At 40.0% G+C, this 19,238-nt stretch overlaps 2 protein-coding genes across 2 annotated transcripts; both read right to left on the reverse strand.

The window, feature by feature from the left end:
* Nucleotides 1-14: 14 nt before the first annotated feature.
* Nucleotides 15-6,252, reverse strand: nots (nothepsin). Its single transcript, XM_067581779.1, has 8 exons — nt 5,869-6,252; nt 5,165-5,282; nt 4,586-4,704; nt 3,000-3,199; nt 1,279-1,404; nt 800-944; nt 551-649; nt 15-248 (listed from the first exon to the last, which is right to left on the reverse strand). Exons 1-8 carry the CDS (start codon nt 6,076-6,078, stop codon nt 72-74), a joined length of 1,194 nt encoding a protein of 397 aa, XP_067437880.1. The 5' UTR covers nt 6,079-6,252; the 3' UTR covers nt 15-71.
* Nucleotides 6,253-8,212: 1,960 nt separating this feature from the next.
* cct2 (chaperonin containing TCP1, subunit 2 (beta)) lies at nt 8,213-19,196 on the reverse strand. The gene is made up of 16 exons (XM_067581778.1): nt 19,089-19,196; nt 17,837-17,911; nt 17,654-17,719; nt 17,258-17,369; nt 16,695-16,771; nt 16,264-16,376; nt 14,475-14,677; nt 14,272-14,372; nt 12,341-12,468; nt 12,058-12,161; nt 11,104-11,223; nt 10,887-11,015; nt 9,620-9,723; nt 9,196-9,295; nt 8,850-8,991; nt 8,213-8,635 (listed from the first exon to the last, which is right to left on the reverse strand). The coding sequence occupies exons 1-16, from the start codon at nt 19,089-19,091 to the stop codon at nt 8,605-8,607; spliced, it is 1,608 nt and encodes a 535-aa protein (XP_067437879.1). The 5' UTR covers nt 19,092-19,196; the 3' UTR covers nt 8,213-8,604.
* Nucleotides 19,197-19,238: the final 42 nt, after the last annotated feature.

A 19,238-nucleotide genomic window follows, 5' to 3' on the forward strand; every position in this document is an offset into this window, starting at 1 on the left:
CAAGAATTACAAAATGCTGGTAAAGTCTTTTAATTGATGTATTGATCATACAGCTGTCAGATATGGATGGGTTAGTGTTTGGTTGGGTGCCTTGCAGGTGCAAAGCCAATGCGGTCCTGTCCTCTGTCGAAGATGCTGTAATACTCTGTCAGAAATACATCTCCCAGAATCCATAGAGGGCCCTCAGGGGAAACTATGTCCACAGCCTGGAAACCACTGAAACACAACTCTCTGTCACCAAGCATCTCCTGAAAATAGAGAGAAAGGGACACATAGAGAAATGGCTTTTGAATGTTTTTTATACTGTATATTTATGTTAAAGTTCAAATTCATTTGTCATTTCAACCATGAAAATACAACTCAATGAAATATTGTTATTAAGACAAAGGTATAAAACACACAAAACATAAGACAAAACATAAAAACATCTAAAGTGAATGGATCCAGAATGCAATGTCAAAGAATGTTCATTTAAAAGTCTGAGAGCCAGTTGGAAAGACCACCCAGAGAAGACAGAAGACAGACAGAAAGACAAATAAACTTTCCTCACCTTCCTAACATAGTGCTCAGCAGTCAGTGTGTACTCTGTTCCTCCCAGGACAAAAGTCACATGAGGCAAACTGGACAACCTGACACAGTCGCTAATAAACTAAAACACACACACAAAGGTAAAAGTCAAATCAGGTTACATGTTATGAAATTCCACCAACAGCAGTTTCTAATTGTGTCCATTTGTGTTTAGACTGTAGTCCAGACATTTCCAGTGTCCTCAGATAAACTAGGAGATGTGAGATATAACCTCTCCAATGTTTGTGGGTGAGGCTCCAATCAGCTGCTGGAGGGTGAGGATGTCATTAGTCGGTCCAGCAATGAGGGAGGTTCCTGTATCGACAATCGCCTGGCAACCGTTAGGACAGAATGAACTCACACCCTGAACCGCCACACTGAAACACACACACATAATTTTTTTGTTATGTTTTCTGAGTGATGTACGAGTTCCTGTTTTTCAATTTTAATCTCAGTAATAAATAATGTTGATCCTAACCCCCAAATGTTTCAAAAATCCTGCCAAATTAGGACATTTTGCTATTTCCCTCTATGTATTCTTGCTTGCACTGCCTCCAACCAGTTGCTGAATGTACCACCAAAATCAAGAAAAAATTACATTTTGAAAATTAGCACTAAATAAATATTAGTTTAGAGTCCGGGCTTGGACTCCGGGTAAAGATTAAAATTACTTAATTAATCAGATTCACAAAATATAAAAATGTGTGAAACCTGTCCATCTTTATCTGCCAGTATCCCTTGGCAGTCACAGGGAGCCAGTTGATTGGTCCACTGAACAACGCCTCATCTGTTCCGCCTAGCAACAGTTCTCCCTCTGGGTTGCCACTTGTTGTTCTCCTGCAGGAAAAAGAATGAAATGATTGGTGATCTAATTCCAGTTTAACACAATTTATTCTGTTTTTATTCTTCTAAAACATTTTCAAATTCCATCACTGAGGTTTTTGAAGTCCCTCAGTGTCCACTGAAACCTCCTGCGACTCTCTGACTCCCTTGAAATCCCTGGATGCCATGCAGCTTTCAGATTTCCCTGACACCCTCTAGACCAAATATCTCAAACCACGTGCAAGGAGTCTGCAGATTATCAAACCTTCCATGAAAAACTTCCTTCTGAGAAGCTGAGGGACCATGTGTCACGTCCTACCAGGACTTTTTATGTTTTGGACTCTTTGTGTATTCTGTTTTCTTGAGTTTTCAGTGTTGCTATTTTGTTGCCTGGTTTTGTTTTTTTCTGTTTCTCTTGTGTGTTCTTCTTGTGTTTATGTGCACCTCCTCTCACCTGTCCTGCATCACCCTGTCTGTCGCCTCTTGTCTGTTTACTTTAGTTCCTGTTTTATTTTGAAATATTTTCTTCTTGTGTCTGGTCACCTTTACTTCCTGTGTTTGATTATCTCATGTGTCTCACCTGTGTCTCGTTTCCCTCACCTGTGTTTAGTTTGCAATCACTCCCCGTGTATTTATAGTCCAGTTTTCAGTTCAGTCTTGGTCAAGTCGACTGCTTTCGTACTGTTTTTGTTCTACGTTTATTCCATGTTCATTCCATGTTCCTGGTTAGTGTTCCTGTGTCTGTGTCTGTGTCTGTGTCTGTGTCTGTGTCTGTGTCTCCTGCTTTTCTGGTATGTTCCTGTGACTTTTGCATTAAATATTTCTGCATCAGATCTTGCTTGCCTGCCATCTCTGCATTTGGGTCCACCTGCTCCACTCACCCATCTTCGTGACACCATGTGGGACTCTTGGACCTTAAGATTCTGCTTTGGAGCATGCCTTAAATCCTAGACTACATTCCTGGATCCCTGGTATCCCATCCCTTGCCATGGATCTAAGAATCCTAGGACCTAGGACCTTGGTGTCTTGGATTCCTCCCTGTAGCCACCTCAAAACCCTCTGCCCTGAAACCCCACTGCAACCTGATCTCCCTTGAAACCTGTGGGCCTCTCAGAAACCATCTGGTTCACCCTGGACAATCTTGAAACATAGAGGAACCATTGTACTCCCTTTGAATCCCCAGGATCCATCTGGAATCATCCGACTAAAACAGATGTACTCTCCTGGAGCATCTAGACACAACTGGAACCAGACGGACTCCAAAGAGACTGAAGAATAAACCTTTGTAACCTTCTGGATCCTCTTGAAACTCTTGCACTTGTCTTGAAATAAAATCTCAAATCTCCTGGATAACTTGAAATTGTCTGGAACTCCCACTGGGAATTCCTGTTGGGAATACTCTTGAAAACCCAGAAACCCTATAGATCCCATCATTTCCTTGATGACCTACAGAAAGACCTTGGACTCCAGTTTGGAAACCACTAGCAAATGTGACTTCAAGGTTGCTTGTTCAAAATGATGAAACTTGGACAGGTTGAAGCAACAGTCTCCACTGGTCTCCCTGGAGAAATAAAATAGCTCAACAGTGAATCTGTCAGATAAGATCACACCTGCTAAGGTAGAAAGAGAAGACAGGTTCCTCCACCGTCTTCTGTGCCAGCATGTTGTCGAAAACAGGGTTTCCCAGGATCTCTGCCAGGGACGGGTAACCCATCCCCAGTACACCATCGAATCTGGCCGAGACGAATGCAGCACCAGGCTCGTAGACCGACTCCCCGAACTCCTGATTCTGGGTGATCAGACCCCCAACCTGGAACAGAAGACAACTGAATACTCATGTCAGACCTCTGTTCATCTCCCTCCACTGGTGGGAGAGATGGTGGAATGAGCTACCCAGCTCCATATGGTCTACTGTCTCCCTTTGTGCATTCAAGAAATGCCTGAAAACTCATTGTTCATGTGTTCAAATGTGTGACACTTCTTGTAGAATTAACTGACCAGTTCTTGCATCTGTTGGAAATCATGATGATTTGAACTGAAACATTATTGCCAGTTTTTAGGTATCCCCCCAAAACTGTTTATAGATATATGGACAACCTGAGGTGCAGCCTCAAGGGTGAGATTTTTGATTAATGCTTAGAGCTTATGTCTCTGTTTTTATGCTACCCCTCATATCCAAGGGATGTGGCTGCATTGTGTGCCAAGCCAGTGTGTCTATCAGACACGTGAGTGGACTCGCAACTCATTTCTCTGCTGCACCATCTTTACAGTCTGGGTGTGTTTTTGCCGGAGTAGCTCACATGAGAGCCTGAAATTCTCTTGTCAATATACATCAATGCCTATATTTGATAGTTGATATGAAATGAATACATAATGACACATTGCATTTTGTTACTGACGTTTCATAAAGGACATAGAGGAAAAAAAAATCTTGTTTGATTTGTGACTTGTGCCAACACTTGAGTGCTTTAACCTTTTTAGCTCTTTGTTCTTGTTGTTTATGGGATTTCTCATACACTGGTCTACTTTCAGTTATTTCTTACTTGAGAATTATATGTAATAAAAACTTCTATCTAGCTCTCTTTCTCATTGCACTTGTACCTGGTCAGCTACTTGAGAATTTGTACCACAGTTCTTTCAGAATTACTGTCCTTGCTTGTAAGTCGGTTTGGATAAAAGCATCTGCCAAATGATAAAATGTAAATGTAAGATGAATACAACAGTGTACTATACATCCTTGGGTGGCTTTAATGTAATTTAATTTTTGAATGTTTTCAAATAAAACTGTTTCTTTTTATGTTCTGTAAAATATATCTTTTTTTCTTTATTTTTCCTTCCACATCGGTGGCCAAAACATCGATTCCAAGGTCATTCCTTGGAATTGATTTTTTCCTCTTTGATATCAATTGTTGAATTAACACTTCCTGCACCTCCTAAAAGAAAGCTTTGAGATTAAAGATGGTTATATTTGTGAGTAAAGGTACAGTGGTTTAGTGTAGGATTTAATAAGACAGATGTGTCTCAGGTGAGTGTACTTTTTTTTGGCATTTTACTTTATTGGATATTTAATAGTAAAGCCAGACAGGAAGTAGAACCAGAAATGTTGCAGATGTATGGTATGGATGGATGCTTTGCGCATGTTTGATATATACTGTACAGTTTTATGTAGAACAGAATAGAATAGAAAATAATGGACCTTTAGTGTGTCTCTGGCCATGACTCCCAGCAGGTGTCCTGATCCGTAGTGAATCCCAAACATCCGACCGTCATGACGGAACGAAGTCGACTCAAATGCCCTGAAACGCCTGTGCAATGCTGTGAAACACACACACACACACACACACACACACACACACACACAGAGGCCTTGAACTTCTTATCACAGTGAGGGACACGCTAAACCAGAGTCATGCTGTCCTGACCCACAAACACAACTCTTATAAAATACAAATACCCTCATCACAGGCAAGTTTTATTGTGTTATACTGAGGTTGACAGTTCATTCTTGACCTTTGGAAATAGCTGATGACAAAACAATTTCACCTCAAGGTCCATTTAGTTGCTGTTCTGAAGCTTTTCATCTTATCAAATGATCTTCACCAGCAGACAGAGTTTGTGTCTGTGTCAAGTTGAATTTTCAAGTTCAACTTGTAAGTCAATATGGATTGTAAGTCTTGTAAGTCTCAAAAAAGCTCCAGAACAGCTGCTCAATGAGGTAAAATAGTTTTGGCAACTAGTGTTTTATGGTCTTGTGTGTTGTGTATTGTCATAGTACCACAGGACTGGCTGACGCAGTAGGATGACGGCACCCAGAGGTCAGCTGAGCCGGTGTCAAAAATCACAGAGAAGTTCTGCTCTGGGGTCCCCAAACTGATTTCACCGTAGTACTGAGCCTTACAACACACACACACACTATAATTGTGGTTTTACTTTTTAAAACACAAGACACATAAAATGGTTGCTGGTTTAATGCCTGACTTATTACTGCTGAGGAAACCCCCGAGCAAGGTACATATCCCTCCTCGATTGAACAAATCCAGCTTTAGAAAAGTTTGGCAGTTTATATTTTAAAGCTGCTATGTGGAAGAATTAAAAATGTCTTCCTTTGGCACCATCTGGTGGTAGTAGCAAGAATGATACTGTGGCTGGAACCAAAGCTTGTTTAAATGATTTAAGAACTCGTCATGATAATTTGACGGATGCTATGATCTCATAAAAAATCTCCACATAGAAGGCACACGGCACTGACCCCCACAGAAGTATTTAAAGCACTGCAGCAAGTTCGAAAAATCGATCTGTGGATATTTTAAAATATACTTTGATCAAAAACAAATATGCATGTCTGCAGGGTCGGGGGTCTGCAGATCTTAAAGAAAGAGGAGCTGTTGGAGGGAATTTTCAGCTCTTCATTTTTCCCTACCAGCTGTGGGATTTAAACCAGCAACCTCTGAACCTGACAGTCAGTGTCATTGCTCTTACGTCCATGAAGTTGTAGATCTTCTCGCTGGAGCGTCCGAGTCGCAGTGATGGTGTTCCGGGAGGAAAACACTGAGCGTAGCGCCGGTTAAACATGTCAGGACGGTGATCCTTCAGGAACTCCCCCAGCAATCCGTCGGCTCGTAGCTGGGTACGAATCGAAGGCACCCGCCTCAGAGGAACCCTGCATGATGGGGCAACATTTATCCACATTTGTCCCAGTGGTTGACGTTTTATCACCTTAATGAGAATAATTCCTAGATAGAAATGGACACTTTACATTTTCTGGTGTAAAACAAACCAGTTTTTACAATGTTATGACTCTTCCTAAAATGATGGTTCCAATGCAAAAACTTCATTTGTTTATTTATTTTTGTGCAGCTGGTACAGTTTTGTATATTAAAAATATATTTTTGCAAAAATACCATTGCATATTATTATTATTGTTAAATAAAATGACCTAAAATCATGATATAGTGTGTTTGTGAATATTTTACCTCATAAACAAACAGTATGAAACCTAAAGAATAAACTCTCTCTGCTCTCTGAAAGCTTCATTGATGGTTGATCACTCATTTATTAATGACTGATGAGGCACTTATGAATGCAAAATAAACTTGGTTCAAGCTTGGTTCAAAAGAGAGGTTTTATTACCTTGTTGACAATAATTTCTGGAAAAAAAACCCCTGGAATATTAAAACACTTTCTGGTAAAAAGAAACCTTGGTTCAAGCTTGAAGCGTTTTGGGACCGTGAGATGAATTTGAACAGAAACGAACAGAAAAGAATAAAAGTTAACTATAAAAAAATAAATAACTGAATACAAATTTAATCTAAAAATCAGGGAATGAGGTCAGAAGTCTGAGAAAAGTCTTTAAACTCAATTTCAGGTTTCAACCAAATAAATTGCTGTAAAAACTATAGTATAAAACCTGGCTGCAGGCTCATCCAGCCAAACAAACACACACGCACTAATCTAATCTACAAAGAGAGTTAAACTCAGTTAAGGTGTATTTTTCCTACCTGACCACCGCCGAGCTCGTCCATGTCCACAACAACAGAACCACCAACAGCAGCTTCATCGTGTCTTGTCTCTGAATCCGTCCGTCAGTCTGAGTCAGACAGCTGGTTGGCAGACGTCGAGGAGTTTATCAGGGTTCATGTCTACTCTGATTGGAACAGTCTTTAGTGAAAATGTGAGAAAATCCACCCCAAAAACTCACCCACATATATCTAGCATTTCAAAGTTGCTGCATCAATACATCTGATTTGAATAAAAGATCACAAACTGTAAGCATCTAAAGGTTTCCTGAGCGGTGTATTCAGACCTCCTTTGTAGTTTTCCTTTCTTCTTGGATAGTTTTCATTTTAACTAAAAAATCTGATTTAGTCAAAACTCAAATAACATTTCATCACCCGTCTTTGCAGTCAAAAATAATGTCAACATGCTTTTTTTTTAAAAAATGTATTGTTAATAATGTAATTTTATATTATTGGGGAAATATCTGAAATGCTCCTTTTTGTCTCAGCCAGGTGGAGGTTGGTGTGTCAGTGTTTGATTGACAGCAGCTGGGTGGGGGGTTTATATTAAATTTATATTTACAATAGTTGTTCTACCTCTTGCAAATGATCCTTTGAATTTCCTGACTTTTGGAAACTCTTTGTACTTATTCATTGAAACTTGCTCTATACATGTAACTATCGTTAGTATGTTAAAAAAAAAACAATTTAGTCAGTTCCTTTCTGTATATGATGTTTAATAAAAACTCAACCTTCCTGAATGCTGAGTGGTTTTTGTGTGGATGGTTTGGTTGAGTAACTCCTGTATTGACACTCAGAGACCTCAGTCGCTCTGACCTGATGAGGCAGAAAGTTTTCACTAAATCACAATGAACACTCACTGAAAAAGTCCCCTAACTTTCCTCATCAGATTGTTGGTTCTCTATATTCCTTGTAAGGATGACTGATATCTCCAGCACAAAAATACTACACTATTATCCAAAAACTGCTAGCTACCATTATTAGCATTTTAATATAAATACAATTCAAGTTTAATACAATCAGTTCATTGAAAAAAAACAAACAAAAAAAACAGCTATGTTGTCTAAAGTTAGTTTTTAAACAGTTTGCACTAGCAGCTAGAAATATTTAACGTGATTTAAAGTTAATGGTTGGTTTGGTTAGCTCCAGAGCTAGCAATGCAGCTAACAAGCATGAGTGAGTGCTACACGTAGCCTTAGCCACATATTTTGGTTCTTCTTAAACAAATTAAGAATTTGAACACAAGTTAGTAAAAACTAATGAAACTACGACAACAGACACACAAATACACCAAACACTACGACTGATCAGGATTGGTTCATTTATTTCAGTAAACAAAACAAACAACGTCCAAACGTTTCTGTTCTAAGCGTGTTGGCGCCAACTGGCTAACGTTAGCATAACCAGCCTCCAGCAAGTGCTGTGACCTCAGCTAATGTTAGCATCACAAACTCGTACTGACCTACATTTCATCAATAGTTTCACAGTAAATTACTGTTAGCTTCTGTCTTGCTAGCATTAGCAGAGCCACTGAAGTTAGCTGATGGTTAGCTAGCGTTAGCCAGCTAGCCTGTGCAGTGCTTCCACAGTGATTTTAACAGAGAAAAGAAAACAAAACAGCGGAGCGTCTCTTTAATTTCAACTACACAGAGGTGATAAATAACAAAACTGATCCCTCCCCCTTCATCCTCCTCTTCCTCTAGCAGGGGTGATGGTCAGGAACTCTCTTCCTGCAAAACACAAACAAAACAATTCTCAGTAAAACAGGCCGACGTGAAGAGACCCTGTTAGTCAGAGGTGTAAAAGGACGGGTTCACAATTTTTCCTTAGTGAGGAAAACCTCTTTCACTGTTCATATGGACACCTGACTGCTGGTTTAAGACACACATGAAAAACTGCGAACCCGTCCTTTAATTAAACAGTAACGTGTTGTGACGGTCTGACCTGGGTGCAGCTTTGATGATGTTGTCGACTCTCAGAATCATCTCGGCGGCCTCGGAGGCGCTCAGCAGCACCTGACGCTTCACCTGGAACGACTCTGTGATCCCGAGCTCCGACATGTTGCCCACTGAGCCCTCGGACATGTCTGCAGGCAAACACACACACACGAATGTTAACTCAAGAACACAATACAGATATATGAACCCAGTGAAGTTAAAGAAATGGCTCCAGAATTAATTATTTCTTCTTTTTCTGTGAAGCACTTTGAAACTTTGTTAAGACAGTTCTATATAAATAAAGTTCATTATATTATATTATTCATTAATTATCATGTGTAGAGTTCACTCACTCAGTCCGAAGGTGGTCTTGTTGTCCTGGTGTGCGGCTCTCAGTTGAGCCACCAGGTCGGCGCTGTCGTAACCGGCGTTGTCAGCGATGATGGTCGGCAGCTGGAGGAGAAAAAAAGCACAGATAGAGTATCTCTGATCAATTACAATCTGTCAGATTTTTACAGTTTTATTTATCCTCTACAGCTAAAGTTAATCATCTATTCAAAACTAAATGGTCAAGTCATATTTTTGAGAGATGTGACTCATCGTTTTCCAGTACAAAACCCATAAAAACACCACAAAAACCAACTAAACCACTTAAGCATCTTCAGTTTCCTGGAAGGTCAAAAATCGATCCAAAATATGATGTTTTGTTCTGGAAAACGTTCAGCAGGGATGGATTTACAGTTATATGCTCCTAAAACCAGACAGACGTGTTCGTACCATCCTCAGAGCCTTGGCGAATGACTCCATGGCAACCGCCTCCTTCCCTGGCGTCCTATTGGCCAGATCACTCACCACCTTGGCCATCAGCATCTCAGAGCAGCCTGACGGAGAGACAGCAGGTCAGCATGAGTGTATGTTACAAGTATGGAAGATGATTAGTGCCACCGTCTTGCTCGACCATTAGAGAGGCAGAAGTTACGTGTGTTTAAGTGCGGAAACTGCGAACATTCACTAAAATCTGTATCATACAAAACAGGGAAGCAGTTTATGGCAACAATCAGCTTTTCCTACATTTGTTTGAAGTGTGTTTACATAGTTGAGTTGAAGCAAACAACTCAAACAGAATCAAAACAAGTTTGATTGGTTATCTCACGTCAGACATTTAATTTATCTCAGCTGTCAGTAAAGTTGAATAATAATATAAGACGTTGTGCTGAGGATGAATTTAGTGCCACCGTGTAAATCACACGTTACAACAAGTCACATGACATGTTGCAGTCATGCTTCTCTGTGGCACTATTTACACTGCATACATGCATCTGTTAGCGACATTCATTGTTTTTGATTGATTTGATCGATTCATTTATTGACTTAGGACCATGAATGACATGGTAAGGAGGACAAACAACGTAATAAAATCATAATCGTAATAACAATAGAGCTGCAATGAAAAGTCGATTAATTGTTGACTGACAGAAAATTAATCATCAACTATGTTGATAAGTGAATAATCGTTTCAATCACTTTTTTAAGCAAAAATGCCGAGAATAAGCTGGTTTCAGTTTCTCAGATGTGACAGTTTGATGCCTTTCTTTGTCATGGATGATAGTAAACGGAATATCTTTGGATTCTGGACTGTTGGTCGGACAAAACAAGACACCTTTATACCTTTAAACGACCTTGGGAATCCTGGTTTCATAATGAAATAATCTGTTTTTTTGTTTTCTTTTGGTTAGTCAATTAATCATTTGCTCCATATAAAGTCAGAAAACGGTGAAAAACGCCCATCACAATGTCCCAGAACACCAGCTGACATAATTTAATGGTTTATTTTGTCCAAAACTCAAAGATATTCAATTTACCATCACAGAAAACTGAAGCTGAAACCAATGAATTTTGCATTATGGCATAAAAAAGACAAATGATCAAATGTGATGATTAATTTCGCCGACTAATTGTTTCAGCTCTGCAGCACTCATCACCCCCTATATGCAGTGTGTGTGTGTGTGTGTGTGTGTGTGTGTGTGTGTGTGTGCACGCGTACCTCCTCCGTAGACGGTGCGCGGCTCCTTCACAGTCTGAGCTAACACACACAGAGCGTCGTGCAGCGAGCGCTCCGCCTCGTCCAGAATCTGCTGAGTCGCTCCTCGCAGGATGATGGTGCACGCCTCACCTGAAGGGAGGAGAGGACGAGGGGGTCAGAGGTCAAGTCTCACGGACAAGCAGACATACATGTCGTTTGTGTGTGTGTGTGTACGTACCCATGGCGACTCCAGAGAAGTGGAGGAGCATGTCCTCTCCGATCATCACCTCCTCGATCAGCTTGCAGTGACCGAGCTTCACCAGCTCAGGATGGTCGAAGGTGGAGGTGATCTCCCCACCTAAACACACACACAAACATACGGTTAATCAATCAACTGATCAGCTGATCGGCTGTAACCTGTGTGTCTGAATCTGAGGTTCAGTACTAGAAACAGAAACCTGTTTTATATTACCTGAAACAGTTCAGTTGATATTTACAATAAATTAATTTCACTGATTGTTTGAACCTTTAAGTGACTCGACGTGTTACATGATGGCTTTTTATTATAAAACCTGTTTGAAATCAATACTAATTATGATAATTAATTTACACCTTTCAAAACAACAACACAAAAAAGTACAAAGTGTTTTACATGATTCAACCAGGATTAAAACATTTCAGATAAATAAACCGTCCTGCAGTGAGGCAAATAAAATCAGACAATTACATTATAAAACCAACAATATTATAATATTTACATAATATAAAAACTACAATAATAAAACAGACAAGATATGTTGGAAATAAAACTGTGAAAGCATCAATAAATAGTCTGAAAGCCTTTTAAAACAAACAAAAAACAAACAAAAAACAAGACAAGTAAACGTCCCTACAAAATATAAATATATAGTTACAAATAACCGCTCATAATAAAAACATTTAAAAAAGTAATTAAATATTGTTAAAGATGCTCAAAAGACAAATAATAAACAAATTTAATGAGTAAAAAAGAAAAACGCCTTCAATCAACATGTCCAGCGTCTGTTTTCATACAAACAGGCAGAAACCAAAGTTTTGTGTTTTATTTAAACTCGACACGATCACATTTCACTGTGATTCTATCTTATATGATAACATGTGACAAATAAACTTGACACTGACAGGACGTGTGTGTGTGTGTGTGTGTTCGTACCAGTGACCAGAGCGAGGCGCTCGACGCCGGCGAAGTCAGCGTGTTCGATGGCCATGACGCCAGCCTGAGCGAACAGCTGCTCCGGGTAGTTATAGATCAACTGTCTGCGAGGAGAGAAAGAAGAAGAGATGAAGGAGTTTCTTCACACGCGGCGCCTCCTGCTGGACACCAACCCGCTGATCTGTACCTGTGTGTGTGTGCGTGTGTGTGTGTGTGTGTGTGTTTTACTGCGTGTGTGTGTGTGTATGTATGTGTGTGTGTGTGTGCGCGTGTGTTTACGTACCTGTTGATGAAGCAGTTGATTCCATGTTTCAGGATTCGTTCGACCTTCTCCTTCATCTTCTCTTTCTCTGCGAGTTCGATCTCTGCAACCTTCGCCGTCGAGTCGACACGAACCCTGGAGCCGAAGATCTGAGACGCACAGAACGAACATTCAGGAAACAAAAATCAATTTCTAAACTCAGCTGTGCCCAAATAATTCCTCACGTTCACTGATGTGAAAAACGCTGCAACAGCGAGAACACAACGGCGTAAAGAGACGATCGTTATCGATCAGCCGACATTGATCCTTTAAACCAGCTGATACTGATGATTAGGATCAGTTGAGACTCTCTAGAGGTGCAACAATTAATCGATTTATCAATAAATTGATCGACAGAAAATGAATCTCAAACTATTATGATAATTATTAATCATTTTGAGTCAATTTTTAGGAAATAATACTAAAATGATCTGGTTCTATTTTCTTAAATGTGAATATTTTCTGGTTTCTTCTTCTATGACTGTAAACTGAACATCTTCATTTTATGTAAAAGTGCTTTGTAACTTGTTTAGGGAAGTGCTTTATAAATAAAAAGGTATTATTATTATTATTATTATTATTATTATGGACTGACAGTCGGGACAAAACAAGACATTTTAGTTTGAATGTTGGGGCTTTGAGAAATGTTCAAACCTTTTATAGACCAAACAAGTAATTGATTAATAGTGAAAATAATCAACAGATTAATAGATAATTAAAATGTTTGTTGGTTGCAGCCTTAATATACTGAAGCAAGCGAGTGTTAAGTTCTAAACCTGGAACTTTAAGTCCTTGTTGTGCATCCTGTTGGTGTTTCCATCATATCTGAGGAACCATGAACGTCCTGCTGTTCTCCGTATTTACTGCTGTTATTAGTCGGATGTGATGAAGGAATGAAGAGGAGAAACGCAGAGAGAACATGATGATTATTTATTTCTGTTTAAGAACGTAACCACGGGCTTCTCTCTACCGCCGCTCCCTCGCTCGACCACCACTGTCTCAGCTCTCTCTCTCTCTCTTTTTTAAAAACCAGTCACCCCGGGATTCCACCGGGAGCGTGTCAGAAGCGGAGCGTCTTCACCGCGAGGAAGCCATCCGCCGTTTAAAGTCAGTTGCACTCCTACTACAGTAATTACAGCAGCCTAGTCAAAGCTCACAGAGTGTCTTAAGGCTACCGTAATTACTGCAGTAGCAGGGCAACTGAACTGTCCAATTTCATTAACTTGCTCAGCTTTCGTTGATTTGATCATTTTCCTTGATCTTTGTGCTTCTGCTTTGGTTAATGAGGCGACGTAGTTAATGGTTTCTTTATTTGTCTGTTTTAATTGCGTTTATTGTTGATATACGACCAGGAGTCTGCACAGGGTGTTTTATTTTGAAAATTGACTGGATGCTCAATGCTGTTTCTGTGTCTGACTTCCTGCCCAGCTCCATCTGCTCTGTGCTGCTTGACGCAGCTTCCGTACAAAAAATAGACGAGGCACCTATCTTTAGCGCAGCGGAGCAGAGAGACGCCTCTGGGACGCGCTGCGGTGCGCCCGGTGGAATTTAGGGGTCAGGAAGCCGACAACGAAGCCCAACTTTACTTTTAAACAAAGAGAAATGTCCTCCCCTCGTTCGAGTACTTCCTTGTTTTGTGAATGAAACGATGCACAAGTTGAAGCAGCCTTGCTGTGTGTGTGTGTGTTTGACCAATCAGCGACAGTCATCCCTGTAAACCCCGCCCCCAAAGCTCCTGTACTTTCAGGAAGTGCTACCCCCCCCAAGTTCCTGAAAAGGTTCTTAGTCCCTGAGGAAAGTTCCTGCGGTAGAAACGCGGCTATAGAATCACAACGGCCTCATTTAAGTGAGTTTTAAGGCTTTTTAGAGGATTAGTACTGCTACAGTGTGTGTGTGTGTGTGTGTGTGTGTACCTTGATCTTGTCGGTGTCCATGCCGGTGTTGGCGATCAGGATGTTGGCGTTCTCCATCCTCTTTGGCTGGTTCACTCCGATCTTCTTGTCCAACAGGAAACCTGGAACGAAGCACACAGCCGAGTCACGCGTGACATCACAGCAGCCAATGAGAAACCAGAGCAACAGCCTGGCGGGGAGGCGATGATGTCACACGGCCTCACCTTCGTCCAGGTAGGAGTCGGTGAGGCTTCCTCCCAGCTTCTTGATGATGTGGATGGCCTCCAGGTTGCCGGAGCCCTTCAGCCTCATGACGGCGTCCACGGCCAGCTGGGCGAAGTGATCTTTGTGGTGAGTCAGCAGCTTGGAGGACAGCGTGGTGCGGGAGATGTTCAACAGGTCCTCCTTGAAACGAGCCGGGTCGTTGCTACGGAGACCGGGAGGATGGCGAGGCAGAGACGGAGGAGGAGGAGGAGGAGGGAGACGCACAAATAAAGATTAACAAATAAATTAACTGATGATGTCAAATTAACAATTTCAGCTGCCAGTTTCACTAATTTCATGCGACTTTTATGATTTTGAAGGAACTTGAGCTGCAGAATCTTCCAGACTGAATCTGTTTTGAGGTGTTTAACTGAAAAACTGGATGATTTAATGTTGGAGAAGATCAACCACAGTAATATAAAGTCTACCATCAGTTCTCAGACTGATCAATGTGATTTTCCTACTAAAAACAAAAAAAACACTTCTTTCCCCGCATACCAGGATAAATAAATGTGTGTTTCCTGAATCAGTGTGTTGAGTTTAGTTTAGTTTTAATTGCTGATAGTTAAGAGTTAGTAAGAATCACCTGATATACCAGGGAGAAAATTTAAAAAATAAAATATAAAACAGAGGAATGGGGAATAAATAAAAGAAAATCCATTTGATTCATAATATATTAAAGTTGTACATTTTCACTTTGTTTCATGGACCTGAAACATGTTCATTTCAGTCGATATGTAATTTTTCTGATTTCATACACTTTAAAGGACGATTTCACAGTTTTTCAAGTGTTTTAAAACAACAGTCAGGAGTCTAAATGAACAGTGAAACATGTTTTTCTTGCTGTAATCATTCCTCCTGTTCATACTGACCATTAGAAGTTTATATGAAGCTAATATGAAGCTTCAGCGTCCAAATGAGTCAAATCAAGTAGATATCTTTCAACGTTACAGTCTTTTTAGTGCCAAAGTTCCTCTTTTTGTTACTATACTTCCACCTGCAGCTCAACAGGGAAACACTGTCCGAGGAAACACAAAGAGGGAATTTGATGCTAAAAAGACTGTAAATGTGTCAGATATCCACTTGATATGACTAACTCAGACTGCTGAAGCTGAATAGAAGCTTCACAGAGACTTTTAAATGACTGTGTGGACACACTGTGGATTTTAACCTCCATCACTTCCATTGAAAGCCCCTTTTAAAGGATCTTTTAATATCCGGTATGAACAGGAGGAATGATTACAGACACCTGACTGCTGGTTTAACACAGACTAGAAACACTGTGAACTCGTCCTTTAACCTGTGTTTCTGTTCTCATGTGGAAGGTTTATTCTCATTAAAGCAGCAGACTTGAATGTCTGCAGTCTTCAGGGATCTGTGAGTGTTTATATACACTAACTGCCTAATTTACGTTATAATCCAATCCAACAACTCTGCCATTAATTCTGCATTTATGAAACTTTTACATTTTCAGTTTTTATTGACATGGTCAGAAAGGTCATGATTCTACTTTATGTTTATTATTGAGGTCTTAGTGGGTGCTGGTGGTGAACTGGAGCGTTATATTGAAAAGTGTTCCTAATATTTTGCAACCCTCATGTATATATACAAAGTAGAATTATCACCTTTCTGACAGTATCAACAAAAACCTGAACATTTATTCTCTTTGTAACAGCAGCGTTTATAGCAGAGCTGTCGTATTGTTTGTGTTCAGTGTGATAAATAATGATTCATATCAGCTGAAGTCACCTGTGATCCACAGCGGCCTCCCTCAGAGCGTCTCTGGCGACCTGCGTGGCCTTCCTCCAGCCAGAGATGATGGTCTGTGGGTGAATCTTCTTGGCGATCAGAAGCTCCGCCTCCTGTGATGTCAACAGTGGGGGTTAAAGGTCAGCGGAATAAACTACTGTCTCATATTAAGTTTAATAAAGACATTTAAATGATGGTTTATGGAAATTAAACAGTATAATCCCATAATCTTAGTTAATTTGTTTGTAATCTTATAAATATGTATTTTAGGATTTGGACTCCTGCATCGAGGCGTCTTTACATCCAGGTCTTGGACTTTAACGTGTTCTTGATATTTTGTGGGTATCTTTGACCTGAGCTCCGTTTTGTTGTGTCTAATAAACTAAATCATTATATTTTCATATACAGGAAACAGTCAGACGGGTTTTTACCCGCAGCAGCTCGGCGGCCAGAACAGTAACGGACGTTGTTCCGTCTCCGACTTCATCGTCCTGAACCTTCGACATGTCTGGAAACACACAAACACCTCACATTTATCATCAATAAAAGAAAATTCATTAATTACTTTGACTCATGTGGTTGTTGGACGGAGGAAAAAAGATCAATATTTTTATGGCATCATATTTCACTTTACTGTTAACGCTGATGAGACGACAACACGACAGCAGATACATGAAACAAGCTGATCAATTGCAACTATTAATGAATAATTCAGCCTGTAAAATGTCAGAGTCTGTGGTGACGTCTTCAAACGCCTCGTTTGGCCCAAAACAAACCGTCTAAAACCCAAAAATGTCAACATATCGTCACAGAAGACAAAGAAAACTGTCACTTTAACTTTAAAAATGACAAAAAAATGATCAAAATTGTTGATGATTTAGTTTGTCAGTCACTGAACAAATGATTAGAGTTACGTTTAGATGATTAATTGACTCGTCTGTCGATCAATCATCTGCAAAAATGACAAAGATCTGTTGGTTGCAGCTTCACTCACCAACCAGAACTTTGGCGGCAGGGTTGTCGACTCCGATGGCTTTCAGGATGGTCGCGCCGTCGTTGGTCACCGTCACCGAGCCGCCCTTCCCTCCGCCGAGCAAGATCTTATCCTGGAAGCAAAGACGAGGAGAAATATGATGATTATATAGATTATAGTTGATTTATACCATCGCTAATATTGTCAAGTCAAGACAAGAGCTGAAACTAAAACGAACACACGTCCAAATCACGAGAAACAAGCAGAAAATAACTGAAAACAGAAAATGACTTTTTATGAAAATATTTGAGTTTAACATTTTTTTAATTTTGTTTTCTTGGTTAAATTTAAGACAAACCAGAATTTTTTTAAAAAAATCCACAAACAAAACTGGAATTGGTAAAATAAAAACGTTACCATCCCCTTTGGTCCCAGAGTGCTCTTCACCAGGTCTCCGATGGCGATGGCGCCAATGAAGGACGACTGCAGAGAAAACACACACAAACCAAACAGTTTATAGGTGGAATTTTATAAAAATAGAAGTTTTCTAATATAAAAGGAGTCAATATCAGAATAAAAACTCAAGATGTACAAACACACCAGTCGTGCAGTCTCAGCTTTCTCTTCATCAGCTCCATGTCTGAAGATGTTGACGGGGGCCATCGATAAGGACGCCTACAGAGAGACGTCAATTAATCACCACATCACTCAATCTATATCATCACATATATTGCAATTACAGACAGGGGCTGCAGGGCTGTTAAAACTAAGACTAATACGTTTTAGCTTAGTTGACCTAATAAACTGGAAAATCAAAGTAAGGCTGCAACTAACGGTCATTTTCTAGATTATTTGATTTATTGTTTGGTCCGTAAAATGTCAGAAAATTGTGAAAAATGTCGATCACTGTTTCCCAAAGCCCAAGATGACGTCCTCAGATGTCTTGTTTTGTCCACAACCCAAAGACATTCAATTTATAGTCATAGAGGACTAAAGAAACCAGGAAATATTCACATTTGAGAAGCTGGAATCAGAGAAATTGGACATTTTCTTCTTAAAAAATTACTATTATTATCAAAATAGTTGGCAATTAATTGAATTGTTGCAGCTATAATTGGCACTTTCCATTCTTTTTTGATGTTTCATGAAGTACCAGTCATTTTGGGGTTGTGTATACGACTAGAGCTAAATTAAGGCGTGTACGGAACTATTTATTCCGAGCACCCTTGAAAGCAGCATCCTCTCATCCTAGAAACCGCTAGAAGCTTTCAGACAGTGTTAAGAAAATTAAAAAAAAAAAAAAAAAGAAACTGCCAATAACTGAGCGAATAGTTAACCTTTAAAAGCAAAACAAGCTTTGTTATTTATCTCTGACATGTTGTGTTTATTATTCTTCCCAATATGTAATAAATAAAGTGTAATAATCGCTCATTAGTTTCTCTGACAACCACAAAGCCCGAATGACAAGCTAACCTAGCATGCTAATGAGTCAGCTAAAAGGAACAAGCAAGAATAAATGCAGCCTAAACTCACATCTTAAATGTATCACTAAATGTAACTGTAGCTGCTGCAAAGCCAACAGCTCACCGGAGCTTTTATTATGTTTTACAACAGCAGCACTGAAGCGGTTAGCTTAGCCGCTAGCGCAGTCATAACGCCCATGTGCTTACGCTCGCCGGGTAGCATCTCCAGCTAACAGCGAGCTAAACGGACGCTACAGACAACACAAAAACAGCGTGTTAACTGTTAAACAGAGTCTATGTGAGCTTATCCTCGTGTAAATGAGAAGCTACGTTAGGATTTTAGCTGCTCACATCGGTTTAAAAGAGAACAAATAAATGTAAAAGCTCACCATGATGTCTGTGATTCAGGACGTGCACAGAAGAAGGGCTGGACAGGAGAGTGACGCAGTTACGTAAAAACGTAACGCTGCGTTCAATGCGGTTCATGGAAAATACAGTGCTGCATCACAGTGATGTGCTAGTTAAAAAACTAAAAAGGA

Source organism: Thunnus thynnus, chromosome 23 (assembly GCF_963924715.1).
Source record: "Thunnus thynnus chromosome 23, fThuThy2.1, whole genome shotgun sequence".
Lineage (NCBI taxonomy): Eukaryota > Metazoa > Chordata > Actinopteri > Scombriformes > Scombridae > Thunnus > Thunnus thynnus.

Bases quoted from the DNA above. Each gene is read 5' to 3' on its own strand.
- cct2 (XM_067581778.1), bottom strand. The intron at 14,373-14,474 runs GTGAGGCCGTGT...GCTTCGTTCCAG, and splicing joins CGACTCCTACCTGGACGAAG to GTTTCCTGTTGGACAAGAAG. The intron at 11,224-12,057 runs GTACGAACACAC...GTGTGTGTTTAG, and splicing joins GCGCCTCGCTCTGGTCACTG to GTGGGGAGATCACCTCCACC.
- nots (XM_067581779.1), bottom strand. From the start codon at position 6,078: ATGTGGATAAATGTTGCCCCATCATGCAGGGTTCCTCTGAGGCGGGTG. The intron at 1,405-2,999 runs GTGTGATCTTAT...TTTTTCCTGCAG, and splicing joins TTCTCTTTCTACCTTAGCAG to GAGAACAACAAGTGGCAACC. The intron at 249-550 runs GTGAGGAAAGTT...CTCTATTTTCAG, and splicing joins CTGAGCACTATGTTAGGAAG to GAGATGCTTGGTGACAGAGA.